The sequence below is a fragment of the Crocodylus porosus genome, unplaced genomic scaffold (assembly GCF_001723895.1).
Source record: "Crocodylus porosus isolate Cpor-Errol unplaced genomic scaffold, CroPor_comp1, whole genome shotgun sequence".
NCBI lineage: Eukaryota > Metazoa > Chordata > Crocodylia > Crocodylidae > Crocodylus > Crocodylus porosus.
Window position 1 is genome coordinate 64,398,446 of NW_017728906.1, and position 23,515 is coordinate 64,421,960.

Sequence of the window (23,515 nt, forward strand, 5' to 3'; positions counted from 1 at the left end):
CCACCCCCTGCTTGCACCCCCTAGCCCTCCAATGACTGCTCCTCTAGCACTTTAAAAAAGGAAAAAATAGCCTCTACTCACCCCAGTAGCAGGGGCTTGGGAGCTCCAGGGCCTCCTGGCAGAGCCTCCCACCCCAGGCAACAGCCTAGGCTAGGATTGTCACCTGGCCCCCCACTGGCCCAGCGGGGTGGGAGGGTGGATGGTGATACCAACAGGCAGCTGTACTGGTGGTGAGCGCCAGGGTTGTTGTTTTTTTTAAATTGTGGGGATGCTGGAATTCAGGGGGGCAGGCCTGGCAGCTATTGGGGGGCTGGGGTTCCCCCCCATGGCCCCCTACCCTGCCCCCCCCACACTTACCTGCACAGCCAGGTAGTATGCTTCAGCGCCAGGGCCAACTGCAGAGGACCCAGTCTTCTGTTACCTGCCCCTCTTTTTTTTTTTTTTTGCTCCATTTTTTTTTTATAGTGATCTCAAGAATATCCCTCTGGATATCTAGGTGGGCGGGGTCTAATTTCACCCTTGCGCTGCAGGGGAACCATTTTCCGTTCCCACACATTTGAGGCACTGCAAGCCTCATCTCACTTGGCTGTCCTCATGGTCTAGTGAAATACCGAAGCAAGGTGGGCATTCAAGAGTTTAGTGTTTTCCTAAATGTTGGTTGCCAGCTGTCCCGGTGTTAAGCAGAAGTAAACAGCAGCTGCCAGGAGCAAAGTTCAAACCCACACAGACATATATCTATTGAATCTGAAGTCTAATGCCTTAACCACTCAGCCATCCTGGCGCAGGGTAATACACTTGTTTGAGCATATTGAGCACGAGTTAATAAATAAGCTTGCTTGAGCACATTGTCACAGGGACAGTAAATTTACTGGATTAATATAGTTTGAGGCATCAATATGATCCAACATTAGAAAGGCAAATGTAGGATGTATCAGGTGACATATTTTCAGTAGAACTAGAATTTTTGGTGATTTCTTTTATTGAACCAACTGTACACTTGGAAGGGGTAGAGTGGGGCAGCAGAAGTTCTGTGACAGCCTCCTCTACTTCCCACATGCTGTCAGGGAGCCAGTGGTTCTCCTGCTGTGGCTGCCTACTAATCAATTGTTTCCCCCACGACAACAGCCAGAAAAGCTGCCTCCAGCTGATGTTGGCACTGCTATCTGCTTGAGGTAAGCATGGCAGAGAGCTTGCCTCCAGCTGACGCCAGCACAAAGGAGCAGCCCCTTGTTGCCCTGTGGTTGGAGAGAACGCTTTTGAGATGACTTTGTATCACTCCAACTAGGTTGTGAATGTGTGGACACCTACTCAACACTTTATTTTTGTATTACTAGAAAGTGCCTCAGCCATAACTGAAGGTAGTCATAACTAAAATCAGGCTGGGAATTATAAGGGTGAATTCGACCATTAGAGCAGTGAGGATCTGGAACAGCCTTCTAATAAGGAGTGGGAGAGTGGGCCAAAACACTGCATAACTAGCATTAAGACTGAATTTAATCAGTCCAGGAAAGAACTGAATCAGTCTAAGACATTTGCGCTAAGTATAGACAGTCAAAAAGCCTGAGGCTGAATCAATTCTATCTTTGCAGGTTAGTCTAAGATGCAGAGATTAAACTTAGACAACTGGACAGACATTTTCTTTTGATTCAGAAAATGCAGCAACAAGCCTGTGGTGGCTCAGGCCAGAAGCCAGGGGCACTAGAGTATGCCTTTCTGGCACATAGCCAGCATTGGTTGTGTCTGCTTCCTCTTCCTGTTGCCCTTGAGGTCTTTGGGATTTGCAGTCCACAATCACAGCAGCAGGACTCTCCAGGATTGCTCATCACTTCCTCTTCTTGCTTCCAGATGCCTCTGGGATTTTTAGTCCACAGTTGCAGCCAGTAGTAAGTTTCAGTAAGTTTAGCAGCAGGGCAGCTCTGTACTCAGGAGAAGGTGGGTTTAACTCCCCCTCCCCCCCAACCCCAGACCCCAGTTGGGGTTTGCCTGGGGGCAGGGTAGTCCCTGTCTCCTATCCCACTGCAACCCTTCTCTGCTGGAGCAGACAGACACAACAGCCCAGCCCAGGGCTAGAAAGCATGCTGGGATGCTGGGGGACTGTGATTTGATTTGAACCAGGAAGGGGTCTGGGACAGAAGTTTCACAAACCAGTTTGACCCAAATCAGTTACATCTGATACTACTTTCAACCAAGTTTATCTTAAACCAGTCTCAGCCATTTTGAAACTGGCTTAAGTGCACTGAGCTTCTGCTGTGTTACAGGTTTTAACCAGTTTCTGATCACTTAAACTAGCTTATGTGTAACTTCTGTCCCTAGCCATGATGCAGTTGCCAGCAGTAGCAGGGTGTCGTACTAGGTTGAAAATGCCCAGTTGTGGCTGGGTCAGTGGGTTGGACACCAATGAGGACGCAGTGTCTGATTAATATGCAATATTTATTTGGCTTTAACCTATAAAATATTGACAACTCAAGCAAATTATTTCCTATATAATACTAATCTATGACAACACACAATAATCAAACACTCAAAGCTGAGGAGCGATGTCCATTGGGTCATGAGGTTCGGGTCAAGGCCCCTTGCTTTCAAAACCACGAGTGGTTTTGGTGCAGCTAGCCAGGGCCCTAGTTTCAGACCTGGTCAACGGCTCATATTTCTTAAAAGGTCTTTTAACAATCAAAACATAATCAAAATAACTACAAACAACTAAATGGGAAATTATGTCCGTTGAGTCACGGGGTTCAGATCAAGGCCCCATGCTTTCAAGATTGCAGACGACCTTGGTGCGGCTAGCCAAGACCCTAGACCCAGACTTGGTCTACGGCTCATGTCTTTTACAGGAAAGACAGACAAATACAAACATAAATGACTACAGTCTTACATGCACGCTTACCGCTACAGCAAACAAAAGGAGCGGCTTCGTGGCTGAGAAAGCTAGTCTTTTCGCGGAGGCCTCAAGAACGACCCAAGGCAGTACTGGGGGGTGGGGGGCGACCCTGGCGGGTGATCAGTCTGCAGGCCCTTTGACGCTTGAAGTTACAGTTCGAACTTCCCCCGTCAGGGAAGCTCCCAAGCTCAGCTTGCTATGCCTCCCTCTCCTGCCGCAAGCAGCAGAGACTTGGCTTGTCCTAGTGTGCTGGGGCAGGTGCTCCCAGGCTGGGCAGTACTGGGCACGTAGACATGGGGGTTACACACCCTCTTGGGCAGATGTGCAAGGTGTGGTACTAAGTTCTATGGTCAGTGTCTGGGGTAGTGGGGGAGGCACAGCCAGCTCCATCCCTGTCCCGAGCAGGCTAAGACTGTAGTAAGCATTACTGTGAGACTACTCAGAACACATACCAATCTTCAGTATGGCACAGTAATGCTTACTATGGGCTGAGATGCTAATTGTCCCATACAATAAGGGCCTAATAGAGCCACTTTTCTACTTCTTAGATTCAAAGTATAATATTCATATATAAAATATTACAGGCAAAAGGACAGAAAGAGAACAGTGGCTAAGGTGACAAAAAACCCTGCCCTGTTGCAGATTAGCAATACAGCACACAGCACATGTGCGCCACATGTGGTTTGCAGTGCCTCAGATGAGTTTGAGGTGCTGCAAACCATGCATGCGCACTTGTGGTGCCCCATATGCCTGTTCATTATGATACAAATTTATAACAGTCTTTAATTATAAGATTACATACTCTTTTTTTTATAGGATCTCTGCCTTGGTGCACAGGATGGATGGTGCTAGGATAATGAAGTTATTTAGTGGGTTCTTTTTTATCCCCCATGTTTTATTTACTGCACATTAATCAAGCCTGTTGTGGAGAGAGAACTATTTATTTCCTACTAGGTATTTATATACTGCTCATCACTGTAGTGCCTGAGCTTCACAAACATCCATTAATTACATTTATTAAATTATCTCCATTCCACTGATACAGCACAAGAATGAAAAAAAAATCCACTAACTTCTGGTATTTCAAGTTGAATAGTTATCACCTAGTATTTTAGAGTATACAGCATTATGCTACCCTTATTCACACCCATCTCCTGTTGATTTTAGCTGCACTTTTGAGAACTCAGACTTTCTACAAATCTGACTGTACAGTTGCAAGTGAAGTACTAAAAATAAGGGACATAGAGTTAATGACACTTGTGAAAAGTGTGGGTTAAGTGACTTGCTAGCGTCACAGAAGCACTCTTTTGAAGAAACAGACAGAATTGTGAGTAGCAATCAGTTGGTTTACCAGTGAAACAGTCCTTTTTGTTACTGAAGTCTTCTGCCTCACTCACTGCACACCTTCCAAGTTCTGCACCAGATGGGCAGAGATACGAAAGATACTAGCATCCTTTACTATTCAGCCATGATTCACCCCCAAAGCAGGTCTATCCTGTACACTAAGTACAACAGGGATCTTGGGAAAAAGTAGTATGTGATCCTCTAATTAAAGGCTGTATTATAACACATACACACATTTAAAGCTGCCCTGACCATCTTAATTCTGGCATTTCCTAACTTATCAGTGTTTGACTTTACAAATGTAATGATTCTCTTCTAATGTAGTTATAATTAATTTCCCGTAATTTTTAAAAGGAAGCTGAACAAACAGAACTTCTATCATTCAGTGTGATGTGGACATCTACATGCATTGTCAGAAAGGCTGGAGTCCTTTGATCAACCATACAGATTTCTGCAACTTGAGTAATGGAGTAAGTGGTTGCAGCAGCAGGTTGTCAGCCTTTTTGGAGGCAAGCACTAGAAAGGGATGATACACATATGCTTTGCTACTGAGTTTGCTACAGTTACTTTGCTACAGATCTTACAGACAGCAGAGACACAGCAAGGCTTCTTATTCTTATCAGTCTCCACTCTATAGATTTATCATCCCAGTCCTAATATCCTTGCCTAATCAGTCTCTCTCCAGATTTCAGCTGCAGTCTTCTCACTACTTCCAATCTCAGATTCTTTGCCCAGCCGCTCTCCCTTCCTGACTTGACTCCTAATATGTGCATTTCCCCAAACCCTTCGTGATAAACTCCAGCATCTAGTTAGTCCTACATTTCCTGGCCTGATTGATTTTTAGTCCTTGTCTCCCAGATTTTTTCTTTGATCTTTGTTTCCCTCCCCAATGACTCACATATCATTTTTCTCTCCATGGCTCCCACTCCACCTTCTTGTTTTAGTCTTCTCATCCTAGTCCTCCTCAATCCTTGTCTCTCAGTAGTTCTCAGCATCTGTTTCCTACTGACTCCTAATCAAAATTCCCCTCTTCCCTCCTGCCAGTCTCCCTAGCAGGTTCTGCTTTCCTCTCCCTCTGCATTTGATCCAGGTTATTTCCTCCTCCATACTGCCTGGGTGGCATCAGCAACAGCACTGAGAGTATGAGACAAACAGGCTCCTTGCTCTGAGTTCTAGCCCCTTAACTTAGCATAGCTCACAGCATCTTAGAGCAGCAATTAGGGGATAAACTCCTGCTTTGCTCTCTGCAGCCCAGAATTGGAGTGTGCCTGATACAAGTGGAATACTCAAGAAATCAAGCTGAAGAGCTCTAGCAAATCTTTACAGAGCACATATAAAGAATAATGTTTCACGGGTTGATAGCTGGCCAAATGTAGGTGGATTTCCACAGTGGATTGCAAGAAGCATAAGCCCTGATGGAAAGGCTACCCAATGCCAAATTTCAAATAATTGTTCAAAGTCAGGGAAATATTAGAGTTTCTAAGAAAGATGGTTGTGAGAATTTTAACATGGGGGGGGCATATTTTTCTCTGACTTCTTTTTGCTAGGCAGCTGAACTGGTCTGACTGAAATTTTAAAAAATGTCTAACACCGCATGGAAAATTTCACCTCAAAGTGGTTAGCTTGGTAAATGAATAAGCACCAGAAATATGGGAGCATAAACATGTTTACCAGCTCTGCCTATAGTATCCTGGTCTATTTTTATATATTTTACCTAAAATTCTTTGTGGCATGATCAGTTCTACTATGGTTGTATTAGCATCTGTTTTTATCATAAATTCTTCCAGATTTTCAACTGCTATCCAGTTTCCATTGGGTAGTCAAAATTTACTTTCAGCAACAATCAGAGACCTCTCTACCGAGGAGAAAAAGGAAATTTAAACAATTAAACTAAACCTTTCCTAGCTGTGACCTACTTATTGCAATTACTTCTTGCACTATAGGTATTCTGCAATACTGTATACAAAAGGTTGCAGGTAAGTAGTTCACACACCTAGGAATTTAGACTCATCTTCCTGGAAGAAGATTAAGTGAATACATTATGTAGAGCTGGTGGCAGAAATTCTAACAGAAGTATTTTCATTGGCATTTGCAGACTGGACAAGAGTTGATTCCATTTGGATGAAGTCCCAAAAGCACACTGCCTGGTTTCTTGCAAGTTTGTCTGCTTGCCTCCTTGCCAACCCTGTGAGCTGATTGGGAGGATAACAGAAGCCCTGGGGGCCCTGAGCCCCAGGCTTGCAGTTATCAGCATCCAGGCTCACAGCATTCAAGGGTTTGTAGCTCTAGGGCAGACCATCAGGTAGACTAACCTTAGAGAACCCAAGGCTTTCAAGGTCTGTGTCCCTTTGAGCAGCTTTGCCCTGTGAACTGCCTAGGACAGTGCTTCTCAACTGGGGTGCCATGAAAACCTGTCAGGAGTGCAGCAACACTAGTACGGCTGTGGCCATGGAGTGAAATTGCCCTGCACGCCTCTGCTTTAAAGGGGTCATGTTGGAGCCGAGCTAAGTGGCTGAAAGAAAGTCGTGCCCGCTCACATTACGTTGAGGCAAGAGCCCTGTTTCTGCTGAGGCTTTTCCAGTTTGGCTCTGACATTCCTCCTGAAAATGGAGACATACCGGGCAGTTCTACCTGGTGGAGCAGTAGCCTAGAGTTAAATGTTTCTCCACTAGGTAGAACCAGTCTGGGAAGAGCCATAGCAGAAACAGTGCGCCCTAATAATGTAATGCAAGCAGGCCTGGCTTTCTCCTGCAGCTACTTCTCAGATCGGCTGCAACAGGTCTCCCAAAAATTGAGGTGCCTGGGATAGTTCCATCATCCCCATGCCCCTCTGTTTCTGGGAGACACCATGCAGGGTCAGATCAGGAAAGTCTGTGGCAAGGGCACATGCTCCTGCCACAGCTGCTTCTCAGTTTGGCCCTGCAGAAGGCATGCAGTGCAGTGAGGTGAACATAATATAACTGTCTAATCAGTAGCCAACATATTCATTGATAACAATTACAATGTTTATGTTATAATATACACACTCTATTTAAATTAGCTTTTTTTTTTTTTTAAATGGGGTGCTGCTATACCCTGAAAAGTTTTGGAGGAGTGCCTTGAGTCTAAGAAGGTTGAGAAACACTGTCCTAGGACTTGGGGATGGATGCCAGGTCTTTCAGAGTCCAGCACTCAAGAGCAGCATTCCATGTAGACTTCTTAAGTTACAGACTCCTAGGCTTCTGTGTCTCTGAGGCACCAGTGGCATGCAGCCTATCCTGAAGTTGGGGTACCATTCTGTTTCACAGAGAATTTCACCTTTTTTTTTTGCATTGAAATAAGAGCAGATTTTGGAATAGTGACTACTTCTCCTGAACAGAATGATCTTTTTCTTCCAGATTCTAATGTTGCATTTTGCAGCCTATGGTGCATATTTTGTAAAGTGTCAAATGATCCTCGACCTGTTTTAGTTCAGTGGATCATTAAGGCATTCTTAGTTTGCAGAACCTGAAAGCATAATGGGAGCACTGCATATGCACACAAAATATATTTGTACATGTGCATACACACACAAGAAATTGAGCTACAGTGTACCTACAAGATACAAACTGAAATGTACTTTGATTTCATACCAGTGACATCATTGTAAATCTGAGTCATTTGTGGTGGTGTAAGCATACAGGTGAGCACATAACAGTACATATAGCATCAGTCAGTTTTTCTGTGTTGCATTTCATCAAACATGGTTAAGCCTTTTGCCTCATTAAATTCACTTGAAAGTGTATGGAATAGAGGGATATTTATAGTACTTTCAATGCCCTGTTAAGTCTTTCTCCTTACCGTGTTGTTTCATTAAAAACTGTTCTTTTTCTCAGCTTCTCTCATTTTCTTTTCAACTTTTTGCTTTTAGATCACCCGTATTTTGTTGGTGTTCAGTTCCATCCAGAATTTTCCTCAAGACCTATGAAGCCCTCGCCTCCCTACCTTGGTCTCTTGCTTGCAGCAACTGGGACACTCAGTGCATACTTGCAGCGTGGATGTAAATTGTCTCCAAGGTAGCCTTTTTTGTTTGCTTGCCAAGGTCTAGTAACATTTTCAGCCTGGCTGTTTTTAAGATAAAACTCTAGAAAGGGGAGGAAGTAATTTCATATGCTGTCCTTCCTTCCCAGAATAGAAAAATTGTGATTTTCAGATTGTAAGCAGCAGTGAGTAGATTCTTGTATTTTTTCTCTTCAGAGACTAGTAAGTCTAAGGTCAAGAACAGTATGTACTCTTCAAATGGAAGTAAACACACCTTGACTGGCTGCAATTATAGGAAAATTATTTTTAATCTCATAGGAGCTGTCTGGATCTCTAATTTCACCTTTGTTAATATTGGTATCATAGGGGAAAAGATCTGTTAACAGCTCCCGCAGTTAAATGAGATTCTCACCTAGCTATCTACAAGTGATTGTTTCAGTGTTTTGTTCCAGTGTCTGTAGTTGGCACTGACCAGACAAAGACCCAAATCAAACCCTGGACTAAATATCTCTGAATTTACAGTAGGATTTGAATCCAAGGCTGAATTTAGACAAATCCAGATCCTGGATCCCATAAACTTCATTTCCATGACAGTAGTTCTTGGGACGTTTCTTGGTTTTAGCAATATTTCTTTAGCTTCTTTCAGTTCATTCCTCTTGGTACAGTGCCCTAACAGAGTGTGATAATAATAAAACAATAATAAATTATTAAGAATGAGGGAGGCTTGCAGAAAATGAGGTAAAATGGTAACGTTTTTTAAATGTAGAATTCCAGAATGTCTTACTGCACAGTTTGAAATGCTTTGATGTCCTAAAAGTGAAGTGCACAGCTTGCCAGTTTTGCTTTCTTTGAGCACTGCCACTGTTTCTTATAGTTAACAGCAAATCATTCAGAAGTAAATGCATCTTACCTGTCATAATCCTGGTCATTTGTACAATGTTGTACATAGATGAAAAAACTCCTTCCTGATCTCTTTCAGCCCCAACCTATATTATAAATCATGAGTGAAATAGCTACAAATATTGTTACACAGCAGTCATAATATTATCCAGTCCTTTTCAAAAATCCATCTGATAGCCTACACTCATAGTGCATCACATAAGTCAACTCTTTGTGGCAAAAATGGCTTTATTGGCTATAAATACAATGCCTTTTAATTTCATTAAGTGCCCTTCTATCCTTATATTGAAGAACAGAGTGCAAAAGATGTTTTTATCTTAATGTAGTATGATCTAAAGTAGAAGGTTTATGCCAATTGGTTAAATTAAGTGAGAAAGGTCTTCGGGCACTAAGACCCAATGTGATCACAGAGAGGGGAGGGAAAGTGCTATTTGCCTATTGCTTTTTCCTTCTGAGAGGTGTGTGGGAGAAGGGTGCTCTCTTTATCCTCACCCATAGCCCACTGGCCTTCCAGCTTGCAGTCCCATTTCCCTTGACCCCCCAGCCATCAGTATACATACTTACTTTTCTGAAGTACAAAAGAGAGCTGATGTGCATTTAGTGACTGCTCAGTGTGTATTCTCTAAATTTAATTTGTGTTCAGTTAACAGTTAGTTGCTGAGCAGTTAGAAATATTACCGTATGCATTGGATTACCTGTATTAGAAGTTGCAGCAGCAGCTACATTCCCTTTTTGTGCTCTGGAGAAACAGTGTGTAATATGAAGATGTGATTGCTTTTTGTATCCAGCATTTTTCTTTCTATTTGTGTCTATAAAACAGATTCCAACCAGGAACTGAACATTCAGTAACAAAACTTTTTTTTTAATCACCTCCCCATTACAGTGCAAGAACCCACCTTAGCATCTACCTTGCTGCTTAGTTATGGCAAGCTTTGGTGATAGTATACATACAGCTAGTACCAGAACTTGAAAAAGCAAGCTTACAATAGAAGATAGAACAGGAGAGCCTTAATCCTAAACACATCTCTGAGCATTGCAGAAGGTTAGAAGCCGGTTTGTGTGCACACGTGTGTCTCCATACATATAGTCCCCAGCGGAATGGACATGATTGCTGACCTGAATTTAAACCCATAAATTTAATGTTTTAATTAAACAAAAGTAATTGTGCGGCTCAGGCACATTGTAACGGCAGTTTAAAATGAATTTGAACCAAGAGGATTACAACTCGGACATCTTCCTTTCAACAATAAAATCTAAGCACAGTTTTTAAGCTCTTTCAGTAGAATTTCTGTTAACTATTTCATGCCTAAGTGGCACTCACTGGCTTTGTAAATGGCATTTTTGGCACTTAGGCAGTGTGGGATTTTGTCACCCCTGCAGCATAGAGGAATTGGTGTCTGCATAGCCATTTCATACACCCACTAGGTTGTGCCAGCATATGCTACATATGCAAATTATGACCTTCCACCTCACAAAAGCCAATGGCTAGTGGGTGTTCCAAGGAGGAGAGCAGACCTCTTGTATTTTATTCTCAAAACCCTTGTAGTTGGGGCATTTACCCAGGACCTGGAAGACATACCTTCTAAGGCCCCTTCACTTAGATGTGGTTTGAACTTTTGTTTTTCTGAGTAGAGTGCTCAAACCACCAAGCATAGACCAGACATTGTTCAGGTCCTTTTCCAGCAGAACCTTTGAAACTGGCCTATAAGCAGCCAAAGGAGGAGATACGTGGGGGTAGGAGAATAGGAGGAAAAGTGCAGTTTAGAGCAGGGGTGTCAAACTCATCCAATCCATAGTGGTACAGGACAGTTCTATTGGCCAGATTGGGCCCAGATTGGATCCCCTCCCCCAGCATACTTGATTCAGCGGCCACTCCAACCAGCTTTGGACCTGCACTGAGTGCAGCGTGGATCCTGAAATAAGCCCCATGTGCATGCAGTCCAGCCAGCTGGAGTGGCAGCCATGCTGTACCCAGTGGATGTCCAGGCTGTGCCACATGTAATGGCTGCCTCAGCAGCTCCAAGACTGTGCTACAAGCAGCGCTGGCTCCAGCCATTCTGGGGCCCACACTGCACTTGGTGGCTGTGAGTCCTGCATGCAGTGGGGGTCTAAGACCAGCTGGAGCCAACACCTTGTGCAGTGCACCTCACAGAGCAGGCACCACATGGGGCATAGTCCAGCAGAGTGGCCACTGTGTGCAGCACAGCTGCCACTCCAGCTAGACTGTGCTATACCTGGTGCCTATTTTGGTCACTCCAGAATCCATGCCGCATAAGGTCTAGGGCCTAGACCGGTTAGAGCAGCTGCCAGATCAGGTATGTTGTGGTAGAGGGAGGGCCCATGGGCTAGATCCAGCTTTGTGGACTGGGTTCATACAATGGGTGCGTGCCCTGCTCCATGTGAGTATCATTAGACCAAAGGGCAGCACCAGGGGCTGGATGATGGAGGTCTGCAGGCTGGTTCACACTTGCAAGACATTTTGAAATGCGAGGACGCTGAATGTATGAGATGCTCCATCATACTCAATTAATCGAGTCTGCTCCAATATGTTCTAATCAGAACACACTGGAGCACATGTAAAAGTGCCCTGGCTGCCTAAAGGGTAATAGAAATCCATCTCTTGTGTGTAACAGTTCAACAAATACCAGAATTCTGAGAAATATCTGGATGAAGCATTTTCTGTAAAATGTTTTTTCCTCAAAACCGTTTACTTGAACCTGAAAAGTTTCACAGAAACAATCTTTTTGCTAATAAAGTTTCAAAGTCCCAAAGTAATGTGTCTAGTCACTGAGAAAGCCAAATTAAAAAACAGACCTTTTCCATCCGACCACCTCCTGCCAAAGCCTCCAAGGTTCACAGGCTAGATCCAGTGGCTCCTCAGGCTAGATCCATCCCCTGGGCCATAGGATGCTGAACCCTGAGTTTCAGCCCATAGTGCTAAACAGTGAGTTAGAGGAAGCTATTTAGCTCAGTTCTTCATGAGCTCTTTCATACAGAGATATCTTCTGCAGCTATGTATATAAAATGATGATAGGAATAATTCCATTTGGAATTGAATGAACAGAACACAAGAAGGTTGGCCAAATTAAACATTAATAGTACAGGAGATGGAAAGGCTACTCTGAAAAGTAGCTTAATGTTCACAAATATTCTCTCCTTAAAAACCAGTAAGATCAGGAAAATAAAAATTGTCACAAATACAATGGATAAAAAGTTATCATTCATTCTATTTTTAATGAGAAGAACCATGAACAAACAGTTTGATCCATCCATTGTAAAAATAAGTTCTGATAAAGAGACAGTAAAGGAGTATTTAAAAATTAGGGAACTATCAATCATGCAGCATGACTACTGCTTGTGATAAGGTATTAAGTCTCCTACTAGATACAGGGATTTATTTCTGAAATTTTTAAGCTGCTAATAGCAGAAAATTTTTTTGATAATGTTGAAAATTGAAGACAAATGTGATTCTTGACACTTGCCATGTTACACCCATAACTTCTGTCTTCATAAAGAAGGAAAACTAAATACAAAGTGAACAAATCGCTAACTGCCAGAGGCAAGATTCTCAGCAGCTATAAAATGGTATATATGCATTGACTTCAGAACGGCTATGTCAGTTTCTGCCCTAAATCCTAAAGGGACCATGAGTAGTAAGCTCCATGGCTCTATGAAGAATACATTTCTCCAGGCAAATACTTGATTATAAAGCTGGCAGATGAAGAGGGAACTTTAAGTGTAATGTATGGGATTTTAGAAAAGAATTTTGGTGATAAATCTTATGGCATCTTATATGAAAAAGTAATAAAGATTGGCTTATATATCTGAACAATATCATCAAGATTGTAAAGCCACTGAGGTGCAATAAACCAATAGGAGAAAAAAAGAAGCATAATGTCAAGTTAGAGAAAGTGTTTAATGGGAGTCTACAGGAACCATCAGGCTTCCCCCCTCCAAATCTTAATTAATGGTCAGGAACAAGGAGGTGACAGCAAGTTAATGACATTCACAAATCATTTTACTTTAGGAAGAGTTGGGAGCACCAGTCAGAACAAAGAAACAATGCTAAAAGACTTAAAAGAATTTAGAAACATGAGTTGTAAATAATGAAACAAGGTTTTACTAGAGAATGTGCAAAGGAATATGCATGAGGGAGGTGAGATGGGTGTAAATAATTCTAGCACACATACTCAATAGGAGGGAGAAATATCTGAAGCAATAATGGTAAATAAAAGGCTGCTCACTGTGAGAGTTTGTATGGCGTTGGATTGCTGCAAACATTGCTTTTTGCAAGTCAGGGTGGAATATATGTAGATAGCAAGAAGGAAAATAACAGTCCTCTACCTCTGCAATATTTTGTTAAATTCTAGGCACTGCACTAGTAGAAGAATATTGACAAGTTAGAGGGATTCAGAAAATGGAAAGTCTGGTCTATAAGGAAAAAAGTAAAAGACCTAAGGGGGCCCATCTACATGAGATTATGTCACCATAGTGATGAGCTACGGTGACATAGTGACAGCAGGCATGAACCATGATGCCACCACTATTGCACAGTAGCAATGAGCTACTGTGCAGTAGGATCGGAAATGACCTGTGTAGTTCTGGGACTGCACAGTACTGGCAGTTACTGCACAGTCATTTAGTACTTGTGTGTTCAAGCTCAGGGTGTGCTGTTTTGCTAAATGGACAGTAAGAAGGGATTCAGTATCCAAATATAGTAAATGAGGAGAAGGTACAAATACACTTAAATGTACAAATACATTAAATGAGGAGAAGCTATTTAGGGGATATAACAAGGAATAATGGAACAAAAATTAATAATGGCAAAACTGAGGTGACTCTCAAGAAAAATTGGAATGATGAGATATGTTTTGCTGTAGTCTCTTTAGGGAAGTCCTATCACTTGGGACTTTGTGTACTGGACTGGACAATACACTTGACATTACAGTAGGAAACTTTTTTGCATCCACATGGTAAGTAGGATAAAAGGGACTATTGTGCCAGTTCAGAGCATCTAGCCTACTACTATTTGTCTGCCACTGGCAGGCACCACAGACTTCAGAGGAGGGTGCAAGAGACCTTGTGGTAGACAGTTAGACACGGGTGTCAAGCTCATGGGCTGGATGAACAATCCTGGGCTGGTCTGTGGGCCAGACCAGAACTAACTCCCTATGGAGCACTCATTGTGGCAGGTCCAGCTGGTAGGCTGCACGCAGAGTGTGCCAGTCCCTGGGGTGAAGTGGAGCATGCCCTACTCACAGTCCTTGGGCTGGACCTGGCTCTATAGGCAGCACAGGGGGATGGTGCAGGGTGTGTGCTTCATGCATTACCCTACCAGACCCAGCACTGCACATAGCCTAGACCAGGGGTGGCCAGCCAGTGGCTCTTCAGAAGTTAATATGCAGCTCTTCATAAATTAATGCGTCTCCTTGAATCTTTACACAAGCACATGGTGACCAGCTTCCATAGCTGTTATGTCACATTATTACATATTACTGTGGCTCCTTGGTAATGTATATTGCTAAATTCTGGCTCCTTCTCAGGCTCAGGTTGGCCACCGCTGGCCTAGACAGTCTGGGGTGCAGGCTGCATATTGTGGCCCAGGCCGGTCCCCTGTTCTGCCTACAGTGCTGGGTCCAGCCCATGCACCACATGCAGTGTGAGGGGCCAAAGCCAGCACATGGGGTTGGTCCAGTGACCCACAACCTGGATTATACAGCTTCACAGCCTGGATGCAGCCTGGATGTTTCACACTCCCAAATTAAAGAGAAGTTCCATCCTTTCTAATAAGTTAGTGATGGACTTAGTGGATACGTTGTGTAAGAGATTTTTGTCTCTTCTAAGTACGTTTAAATTTGTATAAAGGATGGTGTCTGACAAATATATGGGTAATGTTTTCCTTATCCATGTAAAAAGTCTAATTAAAAAAACCCAACCAATTAGCTACATTGTAGCTAGGGATTAATAATATTGCTAAGCAGCTGGCCTCAAAGACAAGCAGGAGTAGGCCACAAGCAAATCACTACCGTCCCAGAGCAAGGAGGAAGTATGGAGGAGGTTGTACCTCAGATGTGTGTTTCAGAGGAATAGTGCAATTCCTCAGTGACAGTATGTTTTATGCACTTGAACTGAAATCAGATTTGCCTTTCATCCTCACTTTTGTCTATAGCCATGGACAGGTACTACATTTGTGCCAAGGAATATTCCCTTTTCTCAGCACAAAATTCTGTGTATGTGTTAAAGAGGTTTTTTTTGGAACAAAATTCACTGAAAAAAATGTTAGATCGTCTAACTGGCAACTTCTCTGGAGAGAGAAATTATAGCATTACTTGTAACCTGTCACCTTATTTTGGGGTCCCTAGAACACCCAGTATTCCACAATCTTTTGTTCTCTCTCTCTGCAAGGGGGAGAGAAGGAGGGAGAGTGCCAGCTCTTTCACGTCTTTGGTAGCTGCAGCTTTTCTGCCTGTCCCCTTCCTTGGCAGGGTAAACAGCAGACTGTCAATGATGAAGCTCCTCTAGGGGTGGGATGAGCCAAGGAACAGCTGCTCTTGCCCCCTGACTAGTGAGCTTGCCTTTGGAGCAGCTTTGTAGCTCTCCAGCCATAGGCTTACAACACCTGTACCCTCCCCTTGTCGCCATGCTTTCATGGTACTGCAAATTCCTCTCACTTCAGTATAATGCCTGTCCATCCCATCTGTCATTCTAGCATCACATCCTGCCATTCTTTTGTTTTGATTGCATAATCTCTCTCTTCCTACCCACCTCTTATTAAATAGCTTCTTTATGCAATGACCTTATATTTAATCACATATCATAAAACTTTGGTTTAATAAAAGCATTGTTTCAAAACATGCCACATTTCATCAGAAGCATTAAGTAAATTTTATGGATTTCTAATTTAATATATATTTAGATTTTTGGCCCATTTTTAACAGAAAGTGGGATAATTTCTTTAAAATATTCTTTTTTTAAAAATCAATTCATAAATTTTTAGTATTTAACATAGTTTTCCCACTTAGTAATCCCTTATTGGTTACATCTACCATGACTTTATCCATTTAACTTAGTTCTCACCCTTTATAGAAAATGAAGTTGCCATAAAAATTGAATTCAGCTTGTTCACATCTCTGGGGACATCAGGGATTATTCTTAATTGTTCATTAAGAAGATATAAAGCTCCGAAACAATCTATCATATAGTCTACTTTTCTTGTTCTTAAGAAGCATTGCACATTGGAACATTGATCTTTATTTTCCAAAGCAAACTAGTAGGATTTATTATTATTACCCACTGCACAGTTGTCCATATTTCTTAATAAAAGCAGACAGCTTAATGCTTGTGGGTGGCCATGCAGAAAACACAGGTTTAGAAGTGATCTTGACTCCCTGTGGCTTTGCCAGTGAGGTTATGGGGGTGACAGTGCAGTTTAGGTTTAGGTCGCCACATAAACACATCAGACAATGTTCATCATAATAGTGACAGGGAATCTGTTCCTTTAGCTTGCACACAGACCCAGCACTAACTGGTGCACAATAGTACGTAAAGAAAAGATAGAGGTCTAGTAATTGGTGGCAATAGAAAATAACAGATGAAGAATATCCCAGGACTCTGAATGTGTGTGAATTTGGCTATAATGGAGTAAGTGTACAGAGAACATTTCATTCTTGTTCGCATGTTGGGAGGGAATTTGGGGTGGATTTATACACCAAATGACAATATATAAGAACTAGAGGTGCTCAGCTGGGGCAGGGCAAGCACAGGACGGAGCTGTGGCTCATCCGAGGCGGGGGGGGCGGGGGGGGAGTCCTGCTGCTGCACACTGCTTGGCCAGTGCTTGCCTGCTTGTCTGGTGGATCCTGCTGCTCATCGAGGATGGCATGGGGGAGGGGCCGTGTGCCCCCAGATCTGCTTAGGGTGGGGTGGGCGAGGAAGAGCCTCCCTCTGCAGATCCGAGGGCACATGCCACCCCCCCATGCCCTACCGAATGAGCAGCAGGAGTAGTCAGATGAGCAGGTGAGTACTGGACCAGCAGCTCCTGGATGAGCAGCATGCAGTGGCAGGAGCCACCCCGCCCCCTCCCTGTGCCCCCCCCAGACAAGCCGTGGCTCTGTCTTGCACCCATCCTGCCCCAGCTGGGCAGTGCTTGCCCCTGCCCCAGCCCCACTCCTTCCTCACTGTGGGGCTGCACACCCCAAGCTGCCGGGCTGGTATCAGAAATCAGCTCAGTATTGGCCGATATGCCTCCTTAAAAATCTGCTATTGGTATCGGCCTAAAAAAACTGTATTGGTGCAGACCTTATAAGAACTATTTGCAAAAGAGCATTTTCTGTGCTACAGTTTAGGAATACATGTGCTTCAAGTTTTGTTTCACATGATAAAGCCCTTGCCGAGTAGAAGTATTTCCTTGTATTACAATGGGCCAAAGTGAAGAAGGGAATCTTCCAACTGTTATTTCCAAGGCCCAAAGTCACTGTCCTGGAACTGGGAGATAGAGAAGTTGTAGGGACATGACCTCATCCAGGCCGTTTTCTCGTGGCTATGTTCACGCAATCTTGATGTCCGGGGGGGAGTAAAATAGGTGGTTCTACAGTGCTCCACACATTTTTCTCTGCTGTGGTGATCCAGTGTTGCCTGAGCAGTGCAAGTTGAATATTGCAGGTCCAGGGTCTTCATCAGAATGCTCGTTAATTCACTTGTACACAAAATGAAAGAAAACCTACAGAAAAAAAATATAGGTGTATTTTTAAAAAACATAGAGTTTTTTTTACCTCCCTGCCTGCCATCTGACACCTCCAGGGAAAGAATTCTACCTGATTAACACATCAAAGAGCTACTCAATGCAGCTCTCACGCTCTCACCGACCCAGAGGGACAGCCTTCCATCTTCAGCTCCCTCTGTGCAAAAATTAAGTTTATTTCCTACCTGTGGGGGCTTTTTACCATCTTGTACTATCTACCCTTTTCCCAGAGCCTGACGAAGGGACTTTGATCCCAAAAGCTTGCAGAAAAGGACAGTTTTCTTGCCATTTTCCAGTTGGTCTAATAAAAGGTATCATTTTGGAACCAAGAGTTCTAGTTTTTTGTATATCTTACAGGTACATTTGTTCATTCAGGCTGTGTCCATGAGAATAAGCTATAGTATAAGCTGTAGTAACATAACAGCCCATGAGAATAAACTGTAGTAACATAACAATATGAAGTGCTGCTTTCCATCAGTCACTTATCCTTTCATAAAAAAACCATAGCTACATTTGTTCACTCAGGCCGTGTACAGATGACTGTGAACATCTGGTTCCCCGGGGACAATTAGCAGCGGCCACCTTGCGCTGCAGCTACTTGTCCCTGGGAACATCTGTTCCACGCGTGCTTTGGCATGCAGCAAGTTACCAAGGACAGTAGAACAGGCTGGGGCTAGCACTGGGCTGGCCTCAGCAGCTTTACCTGAGGTCCTGGGGGGCTCTTGGACTGCAGCCATGGAGATCCTGGTGGGTGGAGCCTGGCTGGCAGCCACAGCATGGCTTTGGGCAGCCCAGCTCCACTTTTCAGCAATGTGAACTGCCTGTGTGTGTGCTGCTCTGGCTTTTTTTTCCTGGGGTTTTTTTTTTAACCAGGGTTCTAAAAAGGGTAAAAAAAAAACCTGCAGAAAGAAAAAATTTGGAAGGCAATACACATTTGATCTTAAGAGACAGTATTACTTTTTCCTGGACAATACAACCCTGAGACTTACCACAGATTTTTTTCCCAGGTATAACACATTTCACCGTAGAGTACATCTTACACATTTGACCCAGTTACTGGTTTGGAATGTAAGCACCTGGGCCGAGATACTTGAAACTACTTGCATGCTATCTGTCTCTAAATCTGCCAGTTAAGTACCATGAGATCACTCAGTTGCTGACTGCCCTCAGTTCTCTGGAGCCTGTTTCCTCCCATAGGAATGTGTAAAGTCTTCCTGAAGCCTCAGGAGTATCAAAGTGGATTCTTGAAGTAGGTGCTCCCCTTCTTATTTCACCAGCACAGCCTTTGCATCCTTAAATATTTTGCTTCCATCAGAGGTTTGCTCCAAACATGCCACAGATGAAAGCAGGGAAAACCAGGGCATTTGGGGAGTTTATAGATGTGTTTTGGGAGGTGGGGAGGGAGGGAGTGCTTTAATTAGTGAGCCACACTAATTAAGTGTCATGTGTATCAACATCCCTGTACTGAAAAATGGCGGTGAGGTGAGGCACTTTGAATGAAAGATCATCAAACTAGCTTTAATTCAAAGTGCCCTGCCGCCATTTTTCAGTGTGGGGATGCTGATACATGTGCCGCTGGAGGCTTCTGGAGTGCGTTAATTTCTGTTCTTCAGCGTGCTCTGACACGCTGGATTTACAGCACGTCAGAGCAGCCTCACTGCACATCTGTAAGAGTCCTTTATGTGCTTACTTGGATGATCTTTTGCTGCAGTGCATAAACAGCTGTAGTGCAGCCTTCTGAGCAAGCACAAAAGGGAAAGTGCAAGGAAAGGTTAGCCACACCAGTGGAAACAGAATCTACAGTAGGCCTAATTGCTAAAAATGGCATTTACATACCTACATTTTGATATACAGAGTGTAAACCTGAAATAGCATTTGGCTTGAGGTACTTAATTGGTGCTGTCAAAAGACAACAAAGCACTATGCAATCAAAACTGTACTATTGAAAAAGGCGTATGTTGTATTGTGACATTCAGATGCAAAAATGTTTTAATAATACAAAGTTTTTATTCCATGCTTCCGGGCTCATTCAGAAAGAAGTAAGTACACTGGCAATGATGCTCTGATGAAACTGTTTGTCTGGGTGCATCTGGCATGCTTGATCATACTGCTAGCTTTTTTTCACCATCCCTGGTACATAACAGTAATGTAGTTATTTCCACTTAACAAAATACTTAGTTTGATCAGCTAGTTAGCTGTATGGGAACTGCCTTTTTAAAAATGTTTAGCAACCTTATCCATGTTAGTAAAGAATATTGTAGGTCAAACTTAGTTAATGTTAAGTCAGTTAGTGTCTCTTATCCTGCTACTTTGTTGTAAGAAACTTTTCTTAGCAGTCAAAGTTAAGAATGAATAATTAATTAGATAACTATTTTGCATATCAAGTGCAAGGAAAGGGTGAATTTTTGATTAGTATCCAGGGCTGTAGGCACATCTCTACATATACAGTGGAAGTATAATTTGGGGCAGTTTAATGGCTACCCAAATGTTGTAAAGAGACATCTCATTTGAGGTCGCCTTGATTGATCCAACCCAAAACATGGGACAAAACAGGAGCAACACAGCCCTTTACACATGTAGCCCTTCCAGTGCATTGTTGCTGCTCTGCCTGTAGGTGGCCAGGGAGAGCGCACAGCCTGATAGACTTTTCCAGAATGACTGACAGTTAACTTGAATGAGCCACGATTAACTTAGATGTACACAGCATTGTCCCAGAAAAAACTGGTAGCATAGTTTATCTTGTGTACTTCATGGCTAGGGACAAACATTACACATAAACTGGTTTAAATGATCAGAAACTGGTTTAAATCTGTAATAGAACAGATGTTCAGCACACATAAACCGGTTTGAAAATGGCTGAAACCGGTTTGAGATAAACCTGGTTGAATGTAGTTATCAGACTTAACTGATTTGGCTTAAACCAGCTTACGCAATGTTTGTCCCAGACCCCTTGCTGGTTTAAGTTAAACCAGACTCCCCTGGCATTTTGGCATGCTCTCTGGGCTGGGCAGGGCTCTCTGTTCCACAGCAGAGCTGGTCCCTCCCCTCTGCTCCCTGGCTGCAGCTCTGGAAGGGACTTGGAGGCCGCTCTGTCCCTTCACCACTCCCTGCTAAGCAGGAATTCCTCCCTGCCCTCTGTCTTGCTGAGGGGTATCTGTGTATTAGCTAGCAGACCACATGCTGGCTTCAGTCCTGTAACAAGGCAGAATCAACAGGTAGCTGGTAATGTCCCCCTGTTGTTTTCTTTTTGATAAATACTGAGTTAGGGATGATAAACACTGTTATCAATTCCCTGCTGGGATAATCAGAGTGTCCTACCTGGGTCTGGCCACACACCCCTCAGCTCAGTACTGTAGAAGGGAGGGTGGGCTGCTCCAGTGCCCCTTGCTTCTAGCCTGGTTCATTGAAGGCATGTGCCTGCATTTCTGGAATGAAAAAGGAATGTCTATTCACCTCCAAATTGGTTTAATCTTTGCAGGTTAGACTAACCTCCAAAGATTGAATCAATTCAGGCTCAGGCTTTTCGAATGTCTGTCCTTAGCCCACAGGTACTTGAAGCAGAACAGTGGATTTGTATGTCTATAAGATCCCAAGACATAAGGCCTTCTCCAAGGAGAAAAGTGGTACATCTGTTTACACTTCAGTTCATGTGGCATCTTCATTCCATCTAGGGCAGGGGGCAGCAATATGTTCTGGTGGCAAATCAGAATGACCCAGCAAACGTCCAAGGAAGTCAGACACTAGGACCTGGATGCCATTACTGCCTCCCCCTGCAGTGTGGTATGGAAAAAACCCCACTCTGTCAGATCTCTATGCCACCCAACTGCAGTGCTGTGTGAGCAGAGCCTTCCTCCGCTGAAACCCCTTGCACCCAACTTTGGCCTAGCCCCAGGCTGGTAGATCAACACTGCTATTGCCTGTTAGCAGTTTGCTGAGTTGATCACTGTGCTGTGTCACATTCTGCGCCATGTCCTTTTTCTGGTCACTTCATAAAATTATCACCTGCATGTTAATTTCTATCCTGTACATACCTATCTAGGAAACAGTAGATGAAGAGAAAACCTTAGAGGAGTGCTGTTAGTACATGAGCAGTACAGTGGAAATGGATTATGTTCTGAGGATTTATGATAGAAAAATAGCAAGGACTGTAATATAATAAATTGAGTTTTTTCCTGGGCAAATAAAGCAAAAATAGGCCCTTTTACATTGTTCTCAAAGTGGATTGAAATCCTTTGTCTAGAGCAAGGGAGTCAAATTCCCCTCATGCCCTAGGGTTGGTCCTTATTGTGGGGCATCTCACTGGGCCAGGAGCAGTGGTGGAGGCAGCTATGGTAGCAACTATGATGGAGTGGAGCAAGTGGCATAGAGCAGGTGGCCTCTTGCTGTGGTGGAGGTGGCACGAACAACAGTGGCTAAGCTGCTGCAAGGCAAGCAGGGCTGTGTCAGTACAGCTCTCGTTTATCCCTCTGCCACCAGGGGCTGTGTCTGCCAGGGTCCCAGAGCCTCTGATTCAGCTGTAGGTCCTGCCCACAGCTAGCTACACCCCCAAATTCTGTAGCTCACTAGTAGCCTGACAGGCCACATGGAACAACAGCATGGGTTGCATCCAGCCTGCTGGCCATATGTTTGACACTCCTATTCTAGTGTAAAGTAAAAATGCTGAAAGCCTTATGCTGAGCCTTTGCTACCTTCACACGGTCAGTGGTGATTGCACTCAGTCAGCACTCTGCAGGGTAAAGCTGTTTTATTTGCTTCTTATGCTTTAATCCATGAGAGTAAGCTGTAGTAACATAACAGTACGGCGTGCTAGTTTCCATCAGTCACTTAGCCCTCAGTATTTAATCAATGCTTACGTCCCTCCGTTTTGAGGAAAGCACTTTAGAGTGACTTTAAAGTTAGGCATATGCTGAAATGATTCCCTGGGTGGGGATACTTTTTTATGTGAACATGCATCATTAGGGTTGGAGAGGTTGGGGTGAAGACAGTTTATATACGCTCATGACACCGTTTCTCCCTCTGTGACAGTGACAGCTACAGCGACCTTAGCGATGACAGCTCTCCAGAAAAAGAACCTCCTGATTCAGAAGCCACCTGAAAGTATTATGTGAGGGGGGAAAAAACCAGAGGATGCTCCTGAGGTAAACCACCTCGTTCTGATGGTACTTTATGGCATGCAGTTCTTTTTGACTTACTGCAAAAAGCAGAGTTATCTTGATTCTCCCTTTCATTTCAAATCACCTCTGAAACTTTCTCTTTTTTTCTCTTGCCTGAAGCACTTAATGTCTTTCCCCTTCTGTTACTGAACTCTGCAATTATATTATTAAAGTCTATAAAGCATGTTGAGTACAGTTCGTGTGCAAGATGCTATACAGTGCCATATTACTGTGCTGTTTGAAAAGTTAATCTTTTTGAGTGTACCTGCCTTCCCAGTCACTTCAGTAATTGTCTTTTCTTTGCCCATTTGATTTCCATGTGCAAGTATAAAACCAGATTGATTGAATCACATGGGCAAGCCTTTTCCTTTTGCCTTTACTTGAACCATTTCTTTGTTCTTTAATGCTTTAATACTGGATGCATACCGTGCTGGGGTTATTTGACTTTAGCAGTCTTTCCTGCATCTGATGATCTCATGAGGGTCTCCTCCAGCCCTA

At 43.4% G+C, this 23,515-nt stretch overlaps 1 protein-coding gene across 4 annotated transcripts in view; it reads left to right on the plus strand.

Annotated features, from left to right (window-relative positions):
- CTPS2 (CTP synthase 2) overlaps positions 1–23,002 on the plus strand; it is a 135,053-nt gene extending 112,051 nt beyond the window's left edge. For 3 of the 4 annotated variants that reach the window (XM_019529269.1, XM_019529271.1, XM_019529272.1), the window contains 3 exons: positions 8,115–8,259; positions 19,898–19,903; positions 22,890–23,002. In XM_019529269.1, the coding sequence (XP_019384814.1) occupies positions 8,115–8,259; positions 19,898–19,903; positions 22,890–22,959 (221 nt within the window). In that variant the 3' untranslated portion in view covers positions 22,960–23,002. The remainder of the gene's footprint in view (positions 1–8,114; positions 8,260–19,897; positions 19,904–22,889) is intronic. The other variant, XM_019529270.1, reaches the window with a different exon arrangement.
- Positions 23,003–23,515: the final 513 nt, after the last annotated feature.